The following is a 20068-nucleotide window of genomic DNA, read 5'->3' as shown; positions in this document are numbered from 1 at the left end:
GTCGGGTGGGCCTGGTAATTCGGGTCTTTGGGTGTTCACGAAAACACCTCACGGTTTTCACCTCAGTCACAATTTGCTCACGTGTGGTCCCCACTGGTCCCCACACATTCACGTTCACAATTCTCCACCTCGGTGAAGTTTTCTCAAAACTGAGCCGACACCAAAGCAACCAAATGTCCCACTTGTTGTGACCAGTACGAACTCAATCCACAACACGTCGAGAACCCGAACGAGAGTCCAAACAATCTCACCCCTATCAAAATCAACTAATCCAAACCGTGAAAGACTGCCTACGTATCCTCTTGCCCAAGGAATCAAGCCGAACGTAGTTCACCCAAATAGCCGCCAACGGCCTCAACAATCACGAATGTGCAACAAGTTTCGACAATGATCAAACTTGTTGCTCGAGCATATCCGCAGATTATCCTTCGTGTGGACCTTCACAATCTCCACATCGCCATCTTCAAGAACATTCCGAACGAAGTGAAAATGAACGTCAATGTGCTTCGTCCGCGTATGAAAAACATGATTCTTCGCCAAATAGATAGCACTCATGCTATCACAATGAATAGTGACGGATCGCTGCGATATACCAAGTTCTTCCAAAAGTCCTCGAAGCCAAATAGCCTCCTTCACAGCCTCCGTAACTGCCATATACTCTGCCTCCGTCGTAGACAAAGCCACCGTCGACTGTAAGGTGCATCTCCAACACACCGGCGCACAGGTCAAAGTGAACACATACCCCGTCGTAGACCGGCGCTTATCCAAATCCCCGGCATAATCCGAATCAACATAACCAATGCACAATTGCCCACCTGTAGTGTCCCGCTCATAAACCAAACCAACATTGAGCGTACCTCGAATGTACCTCAAAATCCATTTCACAGCATCCCAATGACCCACTCCTGGATCGTGCATGTATCTCGATACCATGCTTACTGCCTGTAATAAATCTGGTCTCGTACATACCATCGCGTACATCAAGCTCCCAACTGCGCTCGCATATGGAGTCTTCGACATCAACTCACGATCTTCAACTGACTTCGGTGAAAGACCAGCTGAAAGCTTCAAATGGGCTCCCAAAGGTACACCAACTGGCTTCGTATCCATGCTAACATGGAATCGCTGTAGAACCTTCTTCAAATAAGCCACCTGTGTCAAACAAATTCTGCCCTTCTTCTTGTCTCTGCCGATCTCCATCCCTAGAATGCGCTTCGCCTCACCCAAGTCTTTCATCTCAAACTCATTTGATAGCTGAACTTTCAATTCATCTATAGCCGACCTGGAAATAGAGGCAACCAACATGTCATCGACATAGAGCAACAAATAAATATACGCACCTCCTTTCAACTTGCGAAAATATACGCAAGGATCAAACTGGCTCCGAGTGTACGAATGACCAAGCATAAAACCATCAAATCGAGCTTCTACCTCTCGTTGACAAGGCCTCGCCTGAAGTACTAGCGCGGGAAGTATCCTTATCCTTCCTCCTCAAATCGTAGTTCGTCAATGCGTTAGTCACTTCACTATAGCTGATAGAAGATCTCCCGTTCAACAAAGTGAGCACGAAGGTATCATACTCCTCATCCGGTAAGGAACCCAACAAAATAATAGCCTTATACTCATCCGTGATCTTCTCATCCACATTCGCCAAGTCCGACAACAACTTAGTGTAGTTGTTCACATGAGCCGCTAGCGAGGTGTCTCTGGACATCTGAAATCTGAAGAGTCTTCGCAGCAAGTGCAACCTGTTCTCAACACTCTTTGTGAGATACTTATTGTTGAGAATTTCCCACATCTTCATTGCAGACGTCACCCCAATCACATCATATTTCAACTTCTGTTCCAAACAGGACCTGATCACCCCACAAGCGTTCCTATTCATCTTCTCCCATACCGCCTCTTCATATTTAGGTGGTCTTTCGTGGACCATGATGGTCTCTTCCAAATTCTGAGCATTGAGCGCATCCTGTACGTCGCTCATCCACAAACCAAAGTTGATTTTGCCGTCATACTTTACCACACTAATCTTAGTGTTCTGAAAACCAACTTGTATTGTACTCGCCATCGATTTGCTGCTTTCACCTTCTTCTCCCATTGCAAACTAACTCCAAATTGTAGAGAAAGAACAAATTTGATAGAAATTAGGAACCACCCAACTGAACCCTAGATCGGATTCCAAATAGATCTCCTATCCACACGAGGAACGCGAAATCTCCAACGGTAACTCCTAATGCTATCTCCACCGAAGCCTAGAACTCCACGAACCAAGCTTCACACACAATCTTCCTCCACCAAACTCCAAAACACCCTAGATCTGAAATCTGGACTCTGATACCACTTGTTGCGCGCAGCGGAAATTTCGGCAGCACTTCGGCAGCACAACAAGAGAGTCAGATCGCAATAAGAATTCCAGATCTGAAATCTGGACTCTGATACCACTTGTTGCGCGCAGCGAAAATTTCGGCAGCACTTCGGCAGCACAACAAGAGAGTCAGGTCGCAATAAGAATTCTTGTTTCTCAAAGGGAACAAGAATCTGAAGCCTAATATCCCATCAAAGTGGGATATTAGCTCTTTCTCTCGTCAGCTCTAGGACTGCGCGTCGAGGGAACCTAAAAGGCTATTACAAATCATACAAAAGCTGCTGCTTTATCTTTTGCACCCAAAGCCAATTTTCTCCTGCTGCGAATTTACCACACAACCAAAAAAACTTCTGCTCTGCGCCTCTGTTCCGCAGCCACAAAAGAAAACAAAACCTCCTGCGCTACATTGCCCTAGGAAACGAATAATATATATAGGCTTGGCTTGTCGGGTGGGCCTGGTAATTCGGGTCTTTGGGTGTTCACGAAAACACCTCACGGTTTTCACCTCAGTCACAATTTGCTCACGTGTGGTCCCCACTGGTCCCCACACATTCACGTTCACAATTCTCCACCTCGGTGAAGTTTTCTCAAAACTGAGCCGACACCAAAGCAACCAAATGTCCCACTTGTTGTGACCAGTACGAACTCAATCCACAACACGTCGAGAACCCGAACGAGAGTCCAAACAATCTCACCCCTATCAAAATCAACTAATCCAAACCGGCTGCATCTGAAAGACTGCCTACGTATCCTCTTGCCCAAGGAATCAAGCCGAACGTAGTTCACCCAAATGGCCGCCAACAGCCTCAACAATCACGAATATGTAACAAGTTTCGACAATGACCAAACTTGTTGCTCGGAACCACCTTAGTGAGCATATCCGCCAGATTATCCTTCGTGTGGACCTTCACAATCTCCACATCGCCATCTTCAAGAACATTCCGAACGAAGTGATAATGAACGTCAATGTGCTTCGTCCGCGTATGAAAAACATGATTCTTCGCCAAATAGATAGCACTCATGCTATCACAATGAATAGCGACGGATCTTTGCGATATACCAAGTTCCTCCAAAAGTCCTCGAAGCCAAATAGCCTCCTTCACAGCCTCCGTAACTGCCATATCCTCTGCCTCCGTCGTAGACAAAGCTACCGTCGACTGTAAGGTGCATCTCCAACACACCGGCGCACGGGTCAAAGTGAACACATACCCTGTCGTAGACCGGCGCTTATCCAAATCCCCGGCATAATCCGAATCTACATAGCCAATGCATAGCTGGCCACCTGTAGTGTCCCGCTCATAAACTAAACCAACATTGAGCGTACCTCAAATGTACCTCAAAATCCATTTCACGGCGTCCCAATAACCCACTCCTGGATCGTGCATGTATCTCGATACCATGCTTACCGCCTGTGATAAATCTGGCCTCGTACATACCATTGCGTACATCAAGCTCCCAACCGCACTCGCATATGGAGTCTTCGACATCAACTCTCTATCTTCAACTGACTTCGGTGAAAGACCAGTTGAAAGCTTCAAATGGGCTCCCAATGGTACACTAACTGGCTTCGTATCCATTCTAACATGGAATCACTGTAGAACCTTCTTCAAATAAGCCACCTGTGTCAAACAAATTATGCCCTTCTTCTTGTCTCTGCCGATCTCCATTCCCAAAATGCGTTTGGCCTCACCCAAGTCCTTCATCTCAAACTCATTTGAAAGTTAAACTTTTAACTCATATATAGCCGACCTGGAAATAGAGGCAACCAACATGTCATCGACATAGAGCAACAAATAAATGTACGCACCTCCTTTCAACTTGTGAAAATATACGCAAAGATCAAACTGACTCCGAGTGTACGAATGACCAAGCATAAAACCATCAAATCGTCTATACCACTGTCAATGAGACTGCTTCAAACCGTATAGCGATTTCTTTAATCTGCAAACCAACTTATCTTTCTCTGCAGCTCGGAATCCCAATGGCTGAGTCATATATATTTCTTCATCAAGATCACCATAAATAAATGTCGTCTTCACATCCAACTGATCTAACTCCAAACCATACTGTGCCACCAAAGCTAGCAAAATCCGAATCGAAGAGTGCTTCACCACCGGAGAGAAAACCTCATTATAGTCAATGCCTTCCTCTTGTGCATAGCCCTTCGCAACCAACCTAGATTTGAACCTCAATGGAGTGCCCTCAATGCCCTCCTTCTTCGTGTATACCCACTTGCAACCAATTGCCTTTTGCCCCTTTGGAAGCTCAATAAGCTCCCATGTATCGTTCTTATGAAGAGATTACATCTCCTCCTGCATAGCCACCAGCCACGAATCAGCCTCCGAACTCTGCTCGGCCTCTCTGAATGTAGTAGGCACTAACTCATCGATACTCTCCACCGGAAGTGCATACGCAACTGTGTCGGCATACCGTGCTGGCATCTGTATGTCTCTCCTCTGTCTCCGAGCCGCAATCGAATCCTGAACCTGAGCCGTCGGTTCTTGATCCTGCACATTTGTACTTGTATCATCCGTGTCACCGTCGTGCTCGCCTGGCGTCACCTCAGTCGGTACCCGCATGGATACTGTACTATCTGGACAATGTGGAGCTACATCGATCTCCACCACCTATGATATCTCCTCCGTCGGGTCGTTCTCCACCTGATGAGAGCTGGGAAGCTTCAAGATAGAAGCCTCATCGAATGTGACACCCCTACTCAGCATAATCTTCTTATCCACTGGATCCCAAAGCTTGTATCCCTTGACACCACGCTTGAATCCTACAAATATGGCCTTCCTAGCTCGAGGTTCCAATTTATCAGTTCTAACATGATAATATGCAAGGCACCCGAATACCTTGAGCTGGTCATAGTCATGTGCTGGCTTTCCCGACCACATCTCCATAGGGGTTTTCCCCTCAATCGCAGATGAAGGCAGCCTATTAATGAGGTGGCTCGCATATGTAAGTGCCTCAGCCCAAAAGATCTTCTCCAAACCACTCTGCGACAATAAGCATCGGATCTTCTCCAGTAAAGACCGATTCAACCTCTCTGCCACCCCATTTTGCTGCGGTGTATGACTAACTGTGAAGTGTCTCTCTATGCCCTCGTCTCGACATAGCTGCTGAAAGGGGTCAGAAGTATACTCACCACCGTTGTCGGATCGCAACGTCTTGATCTTTCTCCCAGTCTGCAGTTCCAATCTCTTCTTCCACTCCACAAACAAATCTAGGACTTCACTCTTCTTCGTCATGGTGTACACCCAACAACGCCTAGAATAGTCATCTACAAAAGTGACGAACCAATGTCTACCACCAAGTGATGCAGTCTTGGTGGGACCCCAAACGTCTGTGTGCACGTAGTCCAGGATGCCCCTCGTCTGATGAATGGCAGTCCCGAACTTCACCTTCGTCTTCTTGCCAAGAACACAGTGCTCACAGAACTCAATCTTCCCACTCTTGGCTCCCTTCAATAGCCCCTGCTTGCACAATGCCTGCAGTGACTTTTCACCTGTGTGCCCCAATCTATAGTGCCAAAGTCTGCTCATGTCCGCTTCTGAAATAGCCGAAGCAACCTGGCCAATCTCGGTGCTTCCCTTCAGATAATACAAATTCCGATTGCGGACTCCCCTCATCACCACCAATGATCCCTTAGTAACCTTCGCTACAGCGTTTTCGAAAGTTACCTTGAATCCCTTCGCCTCCAAAGCTCCAACTGAGATAAGATTTTTCTTCAGTTGAGGAACAAATCTCACCTCCTTCAACTCACGGACTACTCCATCGTGCATCCTAATCCGCACGGTACCTATCCCACAAATGCCACAGGATTGATCATTTCCCATGACAACAACGCCCCCGTCGACTTTCTCAAAAGATGCAAACCAGTCTCGCCTAGGGGTCACATGAAAAGTAGCGCCGGAATCAAGCATCAAATCTGATGCATCCACATGGTTCACCTCCGGAGTAATCAGTAGAGAAAAGCACGAATCATCGGAATCATCGCCTTTCGCAATATTCACCTCATTGGCCTTCAGGCCCTTATTCTTGTCATTCTCCTTCCCCTTGAGCTTCGGACAGTCTCTCTTCCAATGTCTCTGCTCCTTGCAGAATGCATATTGGTTCTTTGCTAATTGGTGGCGGCTTCTTGACTTTGACCTTCCTCTATTACCACCTTTTGGATATGAGCTTCTACCTCTCGTTGACAAGGCCTCGCCTGAAGTACTAGCGCGGGAAGTATCCTTATCCTTCCTCCTCAAATCGTAGTTCGTCAATGCGTTAGTCACTTCACTATAGCTGATAGAAGATCTCCCGTTCAACAAAGTGAGCACGAAGGTATCATACTCCTCATCCGGTAAGGAACCCAACAAAATAATCGTCTTGTACTCATCCGATATCTTTTCATCAACATTCGTCAAGTCCGACAACAACTTAGTGTAGTTGTTCACATGAGCCGCTAGCGAGGTGTCTCTGGACATCTGAAATCGAGGTGTCTCTGGACATCTGAAATCTGAAGAGTCTTCGCAGCAAGTGCAACCTGTTCTCAACACTCTTTGTGAGATACTTATTGTTGAGAATTTCCCACATCTTCATTGCAGACGTCACCCCAATCACATCATATTTCAACTTCTGTTCCAAACAGGACCTGATCACCCCACAAGCGTTCCTATTCATCTTCTCCCATACCGCCTCTTCATATTTAGGTGGCCTCTCGTGGACCATGATGGTCTCTTCCAAATTCTGGGCATTGAGCGCATCTTGTACGTCGCTCATCCACAAACCAAAGTTGATTTTACCATCATACTTCACCACACTAATCTTAGTGTTCTGAAAACCAACTTGTAATGTACTCGCCATCGATTTGCTGCTTTCACCTTCTTCTCCCATTGCGAACTAACTCCAAGTTGTAGAGAAAGAACAAATTTGACAGAATTAGGAACCACCCAACTGAACCCTAGATCGGATTCCAAATAGATCTCCTATCCACACGAGGAAAGCGAAATCTCCAACGGTAACTCCTAATGCTATCTCCACCGAAGCCTAGAACTCCAAGAACCAAGCTTCACACAAAATCTTCCTCCACCAAACTCCAAAACACCCTAGATCTGAAATCTGGACTCTGATACCACTTGTTGCGCGCAGCGGAAATTTCGGCAGCACTTCGACAGCACAACAAGAGAGTCAGGTCGCAATAAGAATTCTTGTTTCTCAAAGGGAACAAGAATCTGAAGCCTAATATCCCATCAAAGTGGGATATTAGCTCTTCCTCTCGTCAGCTCTAGGACTGCGCGTCGAGGGAACCTAAAAGGCTATTACAAATCATACAAAAGTAGTACAACCAATTTTTACGTGGTTCGGCAAATTGCCTACGTCCACGGGGCAAGGAGGGGGGAGATCTACTATTAGAGGGAGAGATTACAACTAGGGTTTACAATCACTCACAAACTAAACCCTCAAACAAACTCTCAAATCCCTCACAATAACTCTCTACAAAAGGATGCACAAACCCTAACAAAAGCTGTTGCTTTATCTTTTGCACCCAAAGCCAATTTTCTCCTGCTGCGAATTTACCACACAACCAAAAAAACTCCTGCTCTGCGCCTCTGTTCCGCAGCCACAAAAGAAAACAAAACCTCCTGCGCTACATTGCCCTAGGAAACGAATAATATATATAGGCTTGGCTTGTCGGGTGGGCCTGGTAATTCGGGTCTTTGGGTGTTCACGAAAACACCTCACGGTTTTCACCTCAGTCACAATTTGCTCACGTGTGGTCCCCACTGGTCCCCACACATTCACGTTCACAGCTTTTTATGAGAAGTTAATATTTTCGAACAGGAAGGCAATTCATTATGAGCATGATAAATCCTATCCACAAAAACCATCGAACGCGTTAAGTACGTTTGCGAAAAAGAAGCCCAACTTTCTTGTTCATAATACGTAAACAAATGTATCAACTGAATAATTGATACATACATTAGGAGAAGTACACTACGTGGAGGAAAAGAAGCCCAGCTTTATTAATCACAATAATAACTAAACAACTGTATCAACTGAATAATTGATACATAGTTGTGTGCAGTGATCATCGTCTACAAATCTCTCAGCTATTAATTAATTTCAGAGAAGAAGCATTTTGCCTCTGGAGCCTGAAGCTAGCTAGCTCATGTGTAGTAGGAGCAGCTCTGGCTTTTCTATTAGGAGCTTCCACTCGTTACAGAACTTTGCAACTGTTGCCCCGTCAATAATTCTATGGTCAGCTCCGACGGTAACCTGAAGAAAGAGGAAGTCGAGGTCAAATGCGAACAAGCTCGTAGAATTTTCCCATGATTGATGGGAGTCTCGTATTATTAGGTTAACATATTAATGAGAGTGATTATTTTGGTTTGGGAGGTAAAAACATGTTTCTTTATGGAAGTGAAGCATGAACGATAACCGAATTACCGGGTCCAACTATTCACACTCCCAAACAGTAACTTTGGGGGTGTGTGAGGACTAAATTGCCCTTCTCCCAAACCAAACCAGGCCAAGTCCAAAAGGGCATTTTCGGCAATCCAACTCCCAAAGTTACTGTTTGGGAGTGGATATAGCAAACATGCGAATTACCATATATCAGGAAGTGAAACCACGTATAAGGGTAGATTTCGGACAGGAAAAAAAACCCTTGAACCTTGGGGTGTTTGCACAAAGCCCCCTAAACTTTATAAATTAGAGGAAACTCCATTAACTTTCAAAACTATAAAAACCAAATTGTCATAAGCAGCGATGATGTGAAGGATAGAAGGTTTCATATTTTCTTATTAATATTTATTAACCCTAAGCTGAAAAACTCTCTCAGTAGAAATAAAAAGTACATAACGACAAAATTATCCAAAATATGTCACGTAAACTAAACTAACGGTATACAATCATGGTATTTTAGTGAAACATGTTCAGCAAGGTTTTCTGTAATTTATAAAATTTAGGAATGTTTAATACACTCTAAGTTCAAGGGTTTTGTAAAATTTACCCCATTCATGTAACACTGAGCTTGAGAATAAAATGGTGCTTGTTGCATGGTCATGTTGAACGTATGATTACCAATTTACCATTGATACCCATAGCGTAGATTTGTTCATTCAATATTTTTCTTCTTTCCCAAATGATCATTAATTAATTCATAAACAGATGTTCAGAGCATCAGAAAACAACTATAGATTTGAACCATAGATTGCTTAGCAATTTACTGTCCGTAATCAAATCTGCATGTTTATTATGTGTGACAAACTTAACATCATGATAATGAAAAAAAACTACTGACAACTTACATTGGTAATGGCAGCTGGATATATAGATCCGTCATCTCGAAAACGAGGAAGTTTTTGCATCCGACCAATTGCAATTATGGCTGCTTCAGGTAGGTTTATTACTGGTGAGCCAAACTTGCCGCCAATGGTCCCAATGTTGCTCAATGTTATTGTTCCTCCAGTAATATCTTCAGTACTTAGCTTGTTGTTTGATGCCAATTTATGTAATCTAGACATTTCCTTTGTAATCTAATGAAAGAAAGCATGCATTAATAGAAAGTCCTACATTTCGGTGATAAAGGGAAAAGGGGGAAAAGTAAAAGAAATGGGAACACATGTTGTCATGATCTATATCAAAATACAAAGACAAATTCCCTCATTTTAGTGATGTTATCTCTATATCTTTTGTTTGTAAACAAGTATCAGGTAACCTTAGTTTTCGCAGTTGAAAGAAAATTGAGATGTTTGCTAGTCTGCAAATACAGTATCAGGCAAATTAAAACTACCATTTACAAACTATAAAGAACATTTAGCACCTAAAGGTATCATTTACAGATTATAAACACAAAATAATGGTAGTTGATAAAATATAGAATGTTGAAAGCAAGCTAATTCCAGAAAACATACTCAAACTGAAATTACATCTATACCAACTACAGTTATTCGTTTCATTTTTAATAAGATCAAAGTTACAGAATTTACTACCAACATAACAAGTAATCAATACACAGAAAATGACAGACTAGAGGACTGTGAAAGTCATAACTAATGATCAATATCTGTATTCAAAGCCTACTGAAAACTGCAAGACCTTATGAAGGGACACGTAGTAGCATATTCTCAAGAAAAAATGGCATAAAGCTTTAGTTTTTTATCATATGATATTGCTCATCAGATTACAATTTGACTTATGAAGAGATATAATAGCATATATCAAGCAAAAATGGCAGAAAGCTTTAGATCTTTATCATATAATATCGTTTATCTGATTAAAGTTTGATCCATCTAGCCATTATATGTCCTGTTTATAAGAACACATTTTTTATTAGGTATATCAGTGACTGCTCAAATATAATAAATTTAATTCCCAATTGAAAACAAGTTTGAAGTTAGATCTAACCTCTAATATGGAGAGAGATTGAACCTTCTTTATATTTGGTACTACCAAACCGTATGATGTAGCCATGGCAACACCAATATTATGGCATCCTACATTATAAACCAGAGAAATATATTTTAAAACTGGAAAATAAACCATAGAAAGAGACATGGAATTTAAATAATGCATGCACAAAGTTGCTTGTATCTGCATTTTCCAAAGCATCCAGCGTAGAAAAAAGTTGTAATCCTGCAAGTACTACTTCCACTAAACATTATCAGTAAAAACCTAGTTGAACGGGGTGCTAAATTAGACGTCACCTACGTAGAGAATAAAGTAATTATGTTGTCTATAGGATGCATATGAACTCAATGGACAAATATTAGATGGAATACAAGTGAAACTGAGGCCAATTGGGTATGAAAAAGAGTTTCGCATGAAACATAGATGGAATACAAGCGGAATTAATCTGTCAAAGAAATTATGAAACATATAGATAGTCGAGTTCTCCAGTGATGAATACACTTATCAGAAATTGAAAAAAAAACAACTAATCTTAGCATGAAAACTTCTCCCATTTCTACAGTAAATGGCATGAAATCACTTCACTTTAAGTAGTTGGAAACATCATAGACGAGAAATATGTCGTGTAAGGTGACAATCACATGAATGATCCAAAGCTTTGATAATAGGTATAGTCTACAAGTGTAACGTGATTAATGAATCAAATTTTATAAAATAAATATGTAACTAATAGTGGAAGCTAGATTTACACCACACGAGAACCTTGTATGCTAAAAAAATGCATATCTTTTAGGTCTTCTCGAAAATAACTGAAAGGGCATACAAAATTTCTACACATTACCCTAGATCAACAAAAAATATAGGAGAAGCAAATGTGAAAATTGGTCAAAAAACACAACACTTGAATATAATTGCAAGGAGGAGTCGACCACTAGTTTGTAAGGTGTTAACTTCAACGATTCCATACCCACTGCAGGAAACACAGGTGGCTTGGGGACGTAGTGGTAATACTGCAAACACCCCCAAGTCCCTGGTCCACCCAGGGTTTACTTGGTAGGGGTCGAGGATCAAACTCAGGCTTCGGCCTGGGATCCTAGTGCCTTGTCAAGGTTTCCCTCATATCCAAAAAAAATTCAAAGATTCACCGACATTAATAATAGTATGCACGTTATTCTTAAATTACAAACAAGCATGAAATAGAAATAAGAAGCAAGCTAACAAAAGATCATGAGTAAAGACAGTAAACTTAACAAACAGAGCACCAGCATACCTTTAAGAATGACTTCAGTGGTTTCCTCGTTAAAGGTGCTATTCAGCAGTGGGTATTTTTTCAATGCCAATGAAAGAGACTTTATTAAGAAAGGAAGAAAAGTGTGTTTCACATCTGGATCAGTGTTCTCATTTTGAAAAGCTGTCTTAAGCTTCACAAGTGCATCACAATTTATCTCCTCCAAGTAATGAAAATGCGGAACTTTTGCAGCCATTGTCATCAATTTAACCATAGATCTCTGAAATCCTCTGAGATGTAAAAACAATCCTCAGTCATCTATTGATGCAGCATATTACTTTTTATGTTATGAAGAAGAAAATATAGTATCATGGAAAATGAGAAAATGCTTTTCTTGTAGGGTTAGAACAAATTTGACATGTACTAAATTGGGGAACAAAGGGAAAACAAACTACAAAAAGAAGTATCAGCATTATAAAGCTTCAGAACATAAAACCTACTACTTCATATTTCTCACAAAACAATCAACTCAACTGTTAAGACCTCCAATCAGAAGAAGAAAAACAATTAAGACTAAATGTGTACATAAATTCCTATCTTTGTGACCTTAATATCAAACATAGAAAATAAGTACATAAATGTGAGTGGGGGCCACTTTCCGCGTGAGGTGCTCTCGTGAACACCCGAAGTCACGCCCACGTGAGTTAAGAGCTGGCTGCACACGTTTTTCATTTAAGGCCCACCCGAATACCATCAATTATATATAGCCTAGTTATTTTGTTTAGGGTTTTGTGCTGGAGAAAACGGGGTGCAGGTTTTGCGGCTGTGAATTTATTTTCTCAGCTTGGAGATTTACGAAAAGCAGGCAGAGGGGAGTCTTTTGCGGAAAAAGACTGGCGGCTGCGGAACAAAAGCGCAACAAGCAGAGGTTATTTTGCGGCGGCAGAAGAAAAACACAGAATTCAAGAGGAGTTTTTGTGTGTAGGCTTTTGTGCTTTTGTAGAGAGATATTGTGAGGGATCTGAGAGTTTGTTTAAGGGTTTAGATTGTGAGTGATTGTAAACCCTAGTTGTATTCTCTCCCTCTATTAGTAGATCTCCCCCCTCCTTGCCCCGTGGACGTAGGCAATTTGCGAACCACGTAAAAATTGATTGTACTGCTATTTGTGTGATTTGTAATAGCTTTTAGGATCCCTCGATAGGTCAGTCCTAGAACTGATGAGAGGAAGAGCTGATATCTCACTTTGTTGAGATATTCGCTTCAGATTCTTATTTCCTTGGTGAGACAGGAATTCTTTTTGCGATCTGACTCTCTTGTTGTACTGTCGAAGTGCTGCCGAAATTTCCACTGCGCGCAACAAGTGGTATCAGAGTCCAGATTTCAAATCTAGGGTTTTTTGGTGGAGGAAGATTCTTGTGTGAAGCTTAATTCTTGGAGTTCTCGGCTTCGGTGAAGATAGCATTAGGAGTTGCCGTTGGAGATTTCGCTTTCCTCGTGTGGTTAGGAAATCTATTTGGAATCCAATCTAGGGTTCAGTTGGGTGGTTCCTAATTCTATCAAATTTGTTCTTTCTCTACAATTTGGAGTTAGTTTGCAATGGGAGAAGAAGGTGAAAGCAGCAAATCGATGGCGAGTACAATACAAGTTGGTTTTCAGAACACTAAGATTAGTGTGGTGAAGTATGACGGCAAAATCAACTTTGATTTGTGGATGAGCGACGTACAGGATGCGCTCAATGCTCAGAATTTGGAAGAGACCATCATAGTCCAGGAGAGGCCATCTAAATATGATAAGGCGATATGGGAGAAGATGAATAGGAACGCTTGTGGGGTGATCAGGTCCTGTTTGGAACAGGAGCTGAATAGTGAAGTGACTAACGCTTTGACGAATTACGACTTGAGGAGGAAGGACAAGGAGACTTCCCGCGCTAGCACTTCAGGCGAAGCCTTGTCGACGAGAGGCAGAAGCCCATATCCAAAAGGTGGTAACAGAGGGAGGTCAAAGTCTAGAAGCCGCCACCAATTAACAAAGAACCAATGTGCATTCTGCAAGGAGCAGGGACATTAGAAGAGAGACTGTCCGAAGCTCAAGGAGAAGGAGAATGGCAAGAAAAAGGGTCCGAAGGCCAATGAGGTGAATATTGCGAAAGGCGATGATTCCGATGATTCGTGCTTTTCTCTACTGATTACTCCGGAGGTGAACCATGTGGATGCATCAGATTGGATGCTTGATTCCGGCGCTACCTTTCCTGTGACCCCTAGGCGAGACTGGTTTGCATCTTTTGAGAAAGTCGACGGGGGCGTTGTTGTCATGGGAAATGATCAATCCTGTGGCGTTTGTGGGATAGGTACCGTGCGGATTAGGATGCACGATGGAGTAGTCCGTGAGTTGAAGGAGGTGAGATTTGTTCCTCAACTGAAGAAAAATCTTATCTCAGTTGGAGCTTTGGAGGCGAAGGGATTCAAGGTGGCTTTCGAAAACGCTGTAGCGAAGGTTACTAAGGGATCATTGGTGGTGATGAGGGGAGTCCGCAATCGGAATTTGTATTATCTGAAGGGAAGCACCGAGATTGGCCAGGTTGCTTCGGCTATTTCAGAAGCGAACATGAGCAGACTTTGGCACTATAGGTTGGGGCACACAGGTAAAAAATCACTGCAGGCATTATGCAAGCAGGGGATATTGAAGGGAGCCAAGAGTGGGAAGATTGAGTTCTGTGAGCACTGTGTTCTTGGCAAGAAGACGAAGGTGAAGTTCGGGACTGCCATTCATCAGACGAGGGGCATCCTGGATTACGTGCACACAAACGTTTGGGGTCCCACCAAGACTGCATCACTTGATGGTCGATATTCGTTCGTCACTTTTGTAGATGACTATTCTAGGCGTTGTTGGGTGTACACCATGACGAAGAAGAGTGAAGTCCTAGATTTGTTTGTGGAATGGAAGAAGAGATTGAAACTGCAGACTGGGAGAAAGATCAAGACGTTGCGATCCGACAACGGTGATGAGTATACTTCTGACCCCTTTCAGCAGCTATGTCGAGACGAGGGCATAGAGAGACACTTCACAGTTAGTCATACACCGCAGCAAAATAGGGTGGCAGAGAGATTAAATCGGTCTTTACTGGAGAAGATCCGATGCTTATTGTCGCAGAATGGTTTGGAAAAGATCTTTTGGGTTGAGGCACTTACATATGCGAGCCACCTCATTAATACGCTGCCTTCATCTGCGATTGAGGGGAAAACCCCTATGGAGATGTGGTCGGGAAAGCCAGCACACGATTATGACCAGCTCAAGGTATTTGAGTGCCCTGCATATTATCATGTTAGAACTGATAAATTGGAACCTCGAGCTAGGAATGCCATATTTGTAGGATTCAAGCGTGGTGTCAAGGGATATAAGTTTTGGGATCCAGTGGATAAAAAGATTGTACTGAGTAGGGATGTCACATTCGATGAGGCTTCTATCTTGAAGCTTCCCAGCTCTCATCAGGTGGAGAGCGACCCGACGGAGGAGATATCGCAGGTGGTGGAGATCGATGCAGCTCCACATTGTCCAGATGGTACAGTATCCATGCAGGTGCCGACTGAGGTGACGCCAGACGAGCATGACGGTGACACGGAGGATACGAGTACAAATGTGCAGGATCAGGAACCGACGGCTCAGGTTCAGGATTCAATTACGGCTCGGAGACAGAGGAGTAACATACAGATGCCAGCACGGTATGCCGACATAGTTGCGTATGCACTTCCGGTGGAGAGTATCGATGAGATGATACCTACTACTTTCAGAGAGGCCGAGCAGAGTTCGGAGGCTGATTCGTGGCAGGTGGCTATGCAGGAGGAGATGAAATCTCTTCATAAGAACGATACATGGGAGCTTGTGGAGCTTCCAAAGGGAGGGAAAGCAATTGGTTGCAAGTGGGTATACACAAAGAAGGAGGGCATTGAGGGCACTCCATTGAGGTTCAAAGCTAGGTTGGTTGCGAAGGGCTATGCACAGGAAGAAGGTATTGACTATAATGAGGTTTTCTCTCCGGTGGTGAAGCACTCTTCGATTCGGATTCTGCTAGCTTTGGTGGCACAGTATGGTTTGAAATTAGATCAGTTGGATGTGAAGACGGTATTTCTTCGTAGTGATCTTGATGAAGAAATATATATGACTCAGCCATTGGGATTCCGAGCTGCAGGGAAAGATAAGTTGGTTTGCAGATTAAAGAAATCGCTATACGGTTTGAAGCAGTCTCCTCGACAGTGGTATAGGCGATTTGATGGTTTTATGATTGGTCATTCGTACACTCGGAGCCAGTTTGATCCTTGCGTATATTTTCGCAAGTTGAAAGGAGGTGCGTACATTTATTTGTTGCTTTATATCGATGACATGTTGGTTGCCTCTACTTCCAGGTCGGCTATAGATGAGTTGAAAGTTCAACTTTCAAATGAGTTTGAGATGAAGGACTTGGGTGAGGCGAAGCGCATTTTAGGGATGGAGATCGGCAGAGACAAGAAGAAGGGCAGAATTTGTTTGACACAGGTGGCTTATTTGAAGAAGGTTCTACATCGATTCCATGTTAGCATGGATACGAAGCCAGTTAGTGTACCATTGGGAGCCCATTTGAAGCTTTCAGCTGGTCTTTCACCGTAGTCAGTTGAAGATCGAGAGTTAATGTCGAAGATTCCATATGCGAGTGCGATTGGGAGCTTGATGTACGCGATGGTATGTACGAGACCGGATTTGTCACAGGCGGTGAGCATGGTATCGAGATACATGCATGATCCAGGAATGGGTCATTGGGAAGCCGTGAGATGGATTTTGAGGTACATTCGAGGTACGCTCAATGTTGGTTTAGTTTATGAGCGGGACACTACAGGTGGGCAGCTATGCATTGGTTATGTTGATTCGGATTATGCCGGGGATTTGGATAAGCGCCGGTCTACGACGGGATATGTGTTCACTTTGATCCGTGAGCCGGTGTGTTGGAGATGCACATTACAGTCTACGGTGGTTTTGTCTATGACGGAGGCAGAGTATATGACAGTTACGAAGGCTGTGAAAGAGGCTATTTGGCTTCGAGGACTTTTGGAGGAACTTGGTATATCGTAGAGGTCCGTCACTATTCATTGTGATAGCATGAGTGCTATCTATTTGGCGAAGAATCAGGTTTTTCATGCGCGGACGAAGCACATTGATGTTCGTTATCACTTCGTTCGAGATGTTCTTGAAGATGGCGATGTGGAGATTATGAAAGTCCACACGAAGGATAATCCGGTGGATATGCTCACTAAGGTGGTTCCGAGCAACAAGTTTGATCATTGTCGAAACTTGTTGCATATTCGTGATTGTTGAGGCCGTTGGCGGCCATTTGGATGAACTACGTTCGGCTTGATTCCTTGGGCAAGAGGATACGTAGGCAATCTTTCAAATGCAGCCGGTTTTGGATTAGTTGATTTTGATGGGGGTGAGATTGTTTGAACTCTCGTTCGGGTTCCCGACGTGTTGATATTTGGTTGCTTTGGTGTCGGCTCAGTTTTGAAAAAACTTCACCGAGGTGGAGAATTGTGAGTGGGGGCCACTTTCCGCGTGAGGTGCTCTCGTGAACACCCGAAGTCACGCCCACGTGAGTTAAGAGTTGGCTGCACACGTTTTTCATTTAAGGCCCACCCGAATACCATCAATTATATATAGCCTAGTTATTTTGTTTAGGGTTTTGTGCTGGAGAAAACGGGGTGCAGGTTTTGCGGCTGTGAATTTATTTTCTCAGCTTGGAGATTTACGAAAAGCAGGCAGAGGGGAATCTTTTGCGGAAAAAGACTGGCGGCTGCGGAACAAAAGCGCAACAAGCAGAGGTTATTTTGCGGCAGCAGAAGAAAAACACAGAATTCAAGAGGAGTTTTTGTGTGTAGGCTTTTGTGCTTTTGTAGAGAGATATTGTGAGGGATCTGAGAGTTTGTTTGAGGGTTTAGATTGTGAGTGATTGTAAACCCTAGTTGTGTTCTCTCCCTCTATTAGTAGATCTCCCCCCTCCTTGCCCCGTGGACGTAGGCAATTTGCCGAACCATGTAAAAATTAGTTGTACTGCTATTTGTGTGATTTGTAATAGTTTTTAGGATCCCTCGACAGGTCAGTCCTAGAACTGATGAGAGGAAGAGCCGATATCTCACTTTGTTGAGATATTCGCTTCAGATTCTTGTTTCCTTGGTGAGACGGGAATTCTTATTACGATCTGACTCTCTTGTTGTGCTGCCGAAGTGCTGCCGAAATTTCCGCTGCGCGCAACAAAATGCCTATCTGTGTGACCTAAATAATGTATTGGAATACCTCATATTGTTTGTTGTCTTTAATAATGTTGACTAGATTCAATGTATTAGCATATGAGTCTTGGCCCGCCAAGGGGGTTTTGCCGCAAACATCATTGTTGATCTTCCCCTTGTGACTTCGACATGACTGGAACTCCAGTTGCATCTTCTTCAGATCTGCATCTTCAACATCATCGACCTTGACATCTTTTTGACCTCAGCTTCGACATCAATGTAGATTCAGTTTTCATCTTTTTCAGATCTATCGGCTTCAATCTTGCTTTCGGCTTCACTTCACTGACCTTGGCAACTTTTACCTCGATTTCACAAACTATATTCATCTATTTTCAAGGCAGCTTCGATCTTCGTTCACACTATAAGGTCTCAGTTCTTGCACAACATTGAATTTTTCAATGATTAAGAAAGCAAATGATGAATCTGCTGGTGGATCTGCTTAGCAAATCCCTCATATTTTAGCAAGATTAGTTCTCATTGAGATTTTGGCTATGTTAAAACTTTTTATTCCAAAGATTGTTATTCAAAGTTTTTTTAAGAAACCCCTTGGTTCTCTTGATCTTAGCATTATTCTAGCGCCTACATTGATCTCGTCTTTGGTGATTTTTAACATTTTATATGCCTATTTTGTTTTTTTGGATCTCGGCATAATATGTGAGCAACGTTGACTTTTGTACCATTGCACGGCAAGGTCATTCGTCTAGTTTGAAAACCTCTTTTTTATGGACGTCCTTTTGTTGCTTGTAAGCTAGGTTGCACAAATACGGGTGCAATTGCGGACATGTACATGGGTACAGATACGTGACACGGCAAAATTAAAAAAGTTAGGATACGGCGAGACAATTACATACATACACATTAAACTTAAATAATCTATATGAGATCAATATTGTTTTTCATTCATACATTATGAGAACTAAAATCCTTATACTACTTTTATGTTTATTTTATTGAGTAGATTATAAATTAAAAAAGCGCTCGTTTTTTAACTAGATACTCAAACATGTTAAATAATGTAGTTAGATTATATTATCTTGCTATATTTTAGTCCTACATCGCACAGGTTATTAGAACTTCTCTACTTTCTCGTGTATTTAGACACCTCAGTAGAAGGAATAATATTATCAAGTTTTCACAAATCTCTCTATACTTATCATCGTCCATTTTCTTCATCCTTGAGAGACATCTTCCTTCTTCCTTGATCTCGGGGCCGCCAAGGGGTTTCTCCGCGCTTCCCCTCGACGGCTTCAACCTAGGCAATATCTCCAACGGCCACTTCATCCCCGGCAGACCAAACCTGCCCCAGGTAAACCCTATGCTACCTCCCCTGTGACCTCTGCTCAAAACCTCATCAGGCACTACATAACCCTTGTTGTCACTAACCTCGCAATGCCCTAACCCTTGTTGCCAATCCGCTGGAGGCCTCTCGCCGCCGAGCCTAAAGCCCTGCTGCTTACAAAACCCCAAATCCCTAAACCTTAGAAGTTCATAGCAAAACACCCACGTCCAAACCCTAGAGCCGCCCGCTACCTTCCCAAGCCCGCCGCCGCCAACTCACCAGACACCTGTAACTCCGGCGACCCAAGCTTCTGCTCCAATGCACGCCTCAACCTAAATCTACTCACAGTAAGTCCTTGTACAGTCCTTGTACAGTCCTTGTACACCTGTTGATGATGATGCTTGAAAGGTGTTCGATAGAATGCCCAAAAAGAACCTCCACCTCTTCCCTGGCACCCCTTCTGCTCCCTACTCCCCAAGCACTCCGCT

The 20068-nt window shown here is 43.1% G+C and overlaps 1 protein-coding gene across 1 annotated transcript in view; it reads right to left on the bottom strand.

Annotated features, from left to right (window-relative positions):
• LOC109847112 (lipoamide acyltransferase component of branched-chain alpha-keto acid dehydrogenase complex, mitochondrial) overlaps nt 8259-20068 on the bottom strand; it is an 18118-nt gene continuing 6308 nt past the window's right edge. Inside the window, exons 5-8 of the mRNA XM_020416356.1 lie at nt 12036-12283; nt 10763-10851; nt 9664-9891; nt 8259-8629 (exon numbers count right to left, since the gene is read on the bottom strand). Coding sequence (XP_020271945.1) covers nt 8516-8629; nt 9664-9891; nt 10763-10851; nt 12036-12283 — 679 coding nt within the window. The 3' untranslated portion in view covers nt 8259-8515. The remainder of the gene's footprint in view (nt 8630-9663; nt 9892-10762; nt 10852-12035; nt 12284-20068) is intronic.

This window comes from Asparagus officinalis, chromosome 7 (genome assembly GCF_001876935.1).
Source record: "Asparagus officinalis chromosome 7, Aspof.V1, whole genome shotgun sequence".
In the NCBI taxonomy this organism is placed as follows: Eukaryota; Viridiplantae; Streptophyta; class Magnoliopsida; order Asparagales; family Asparagaceae; genus Asparagus; species Asparagus officinalis.
Note: the sequence above shows the minus strand (reverse complement) of the source record. Positions and strands in the feature narration are given on the sequence as shown.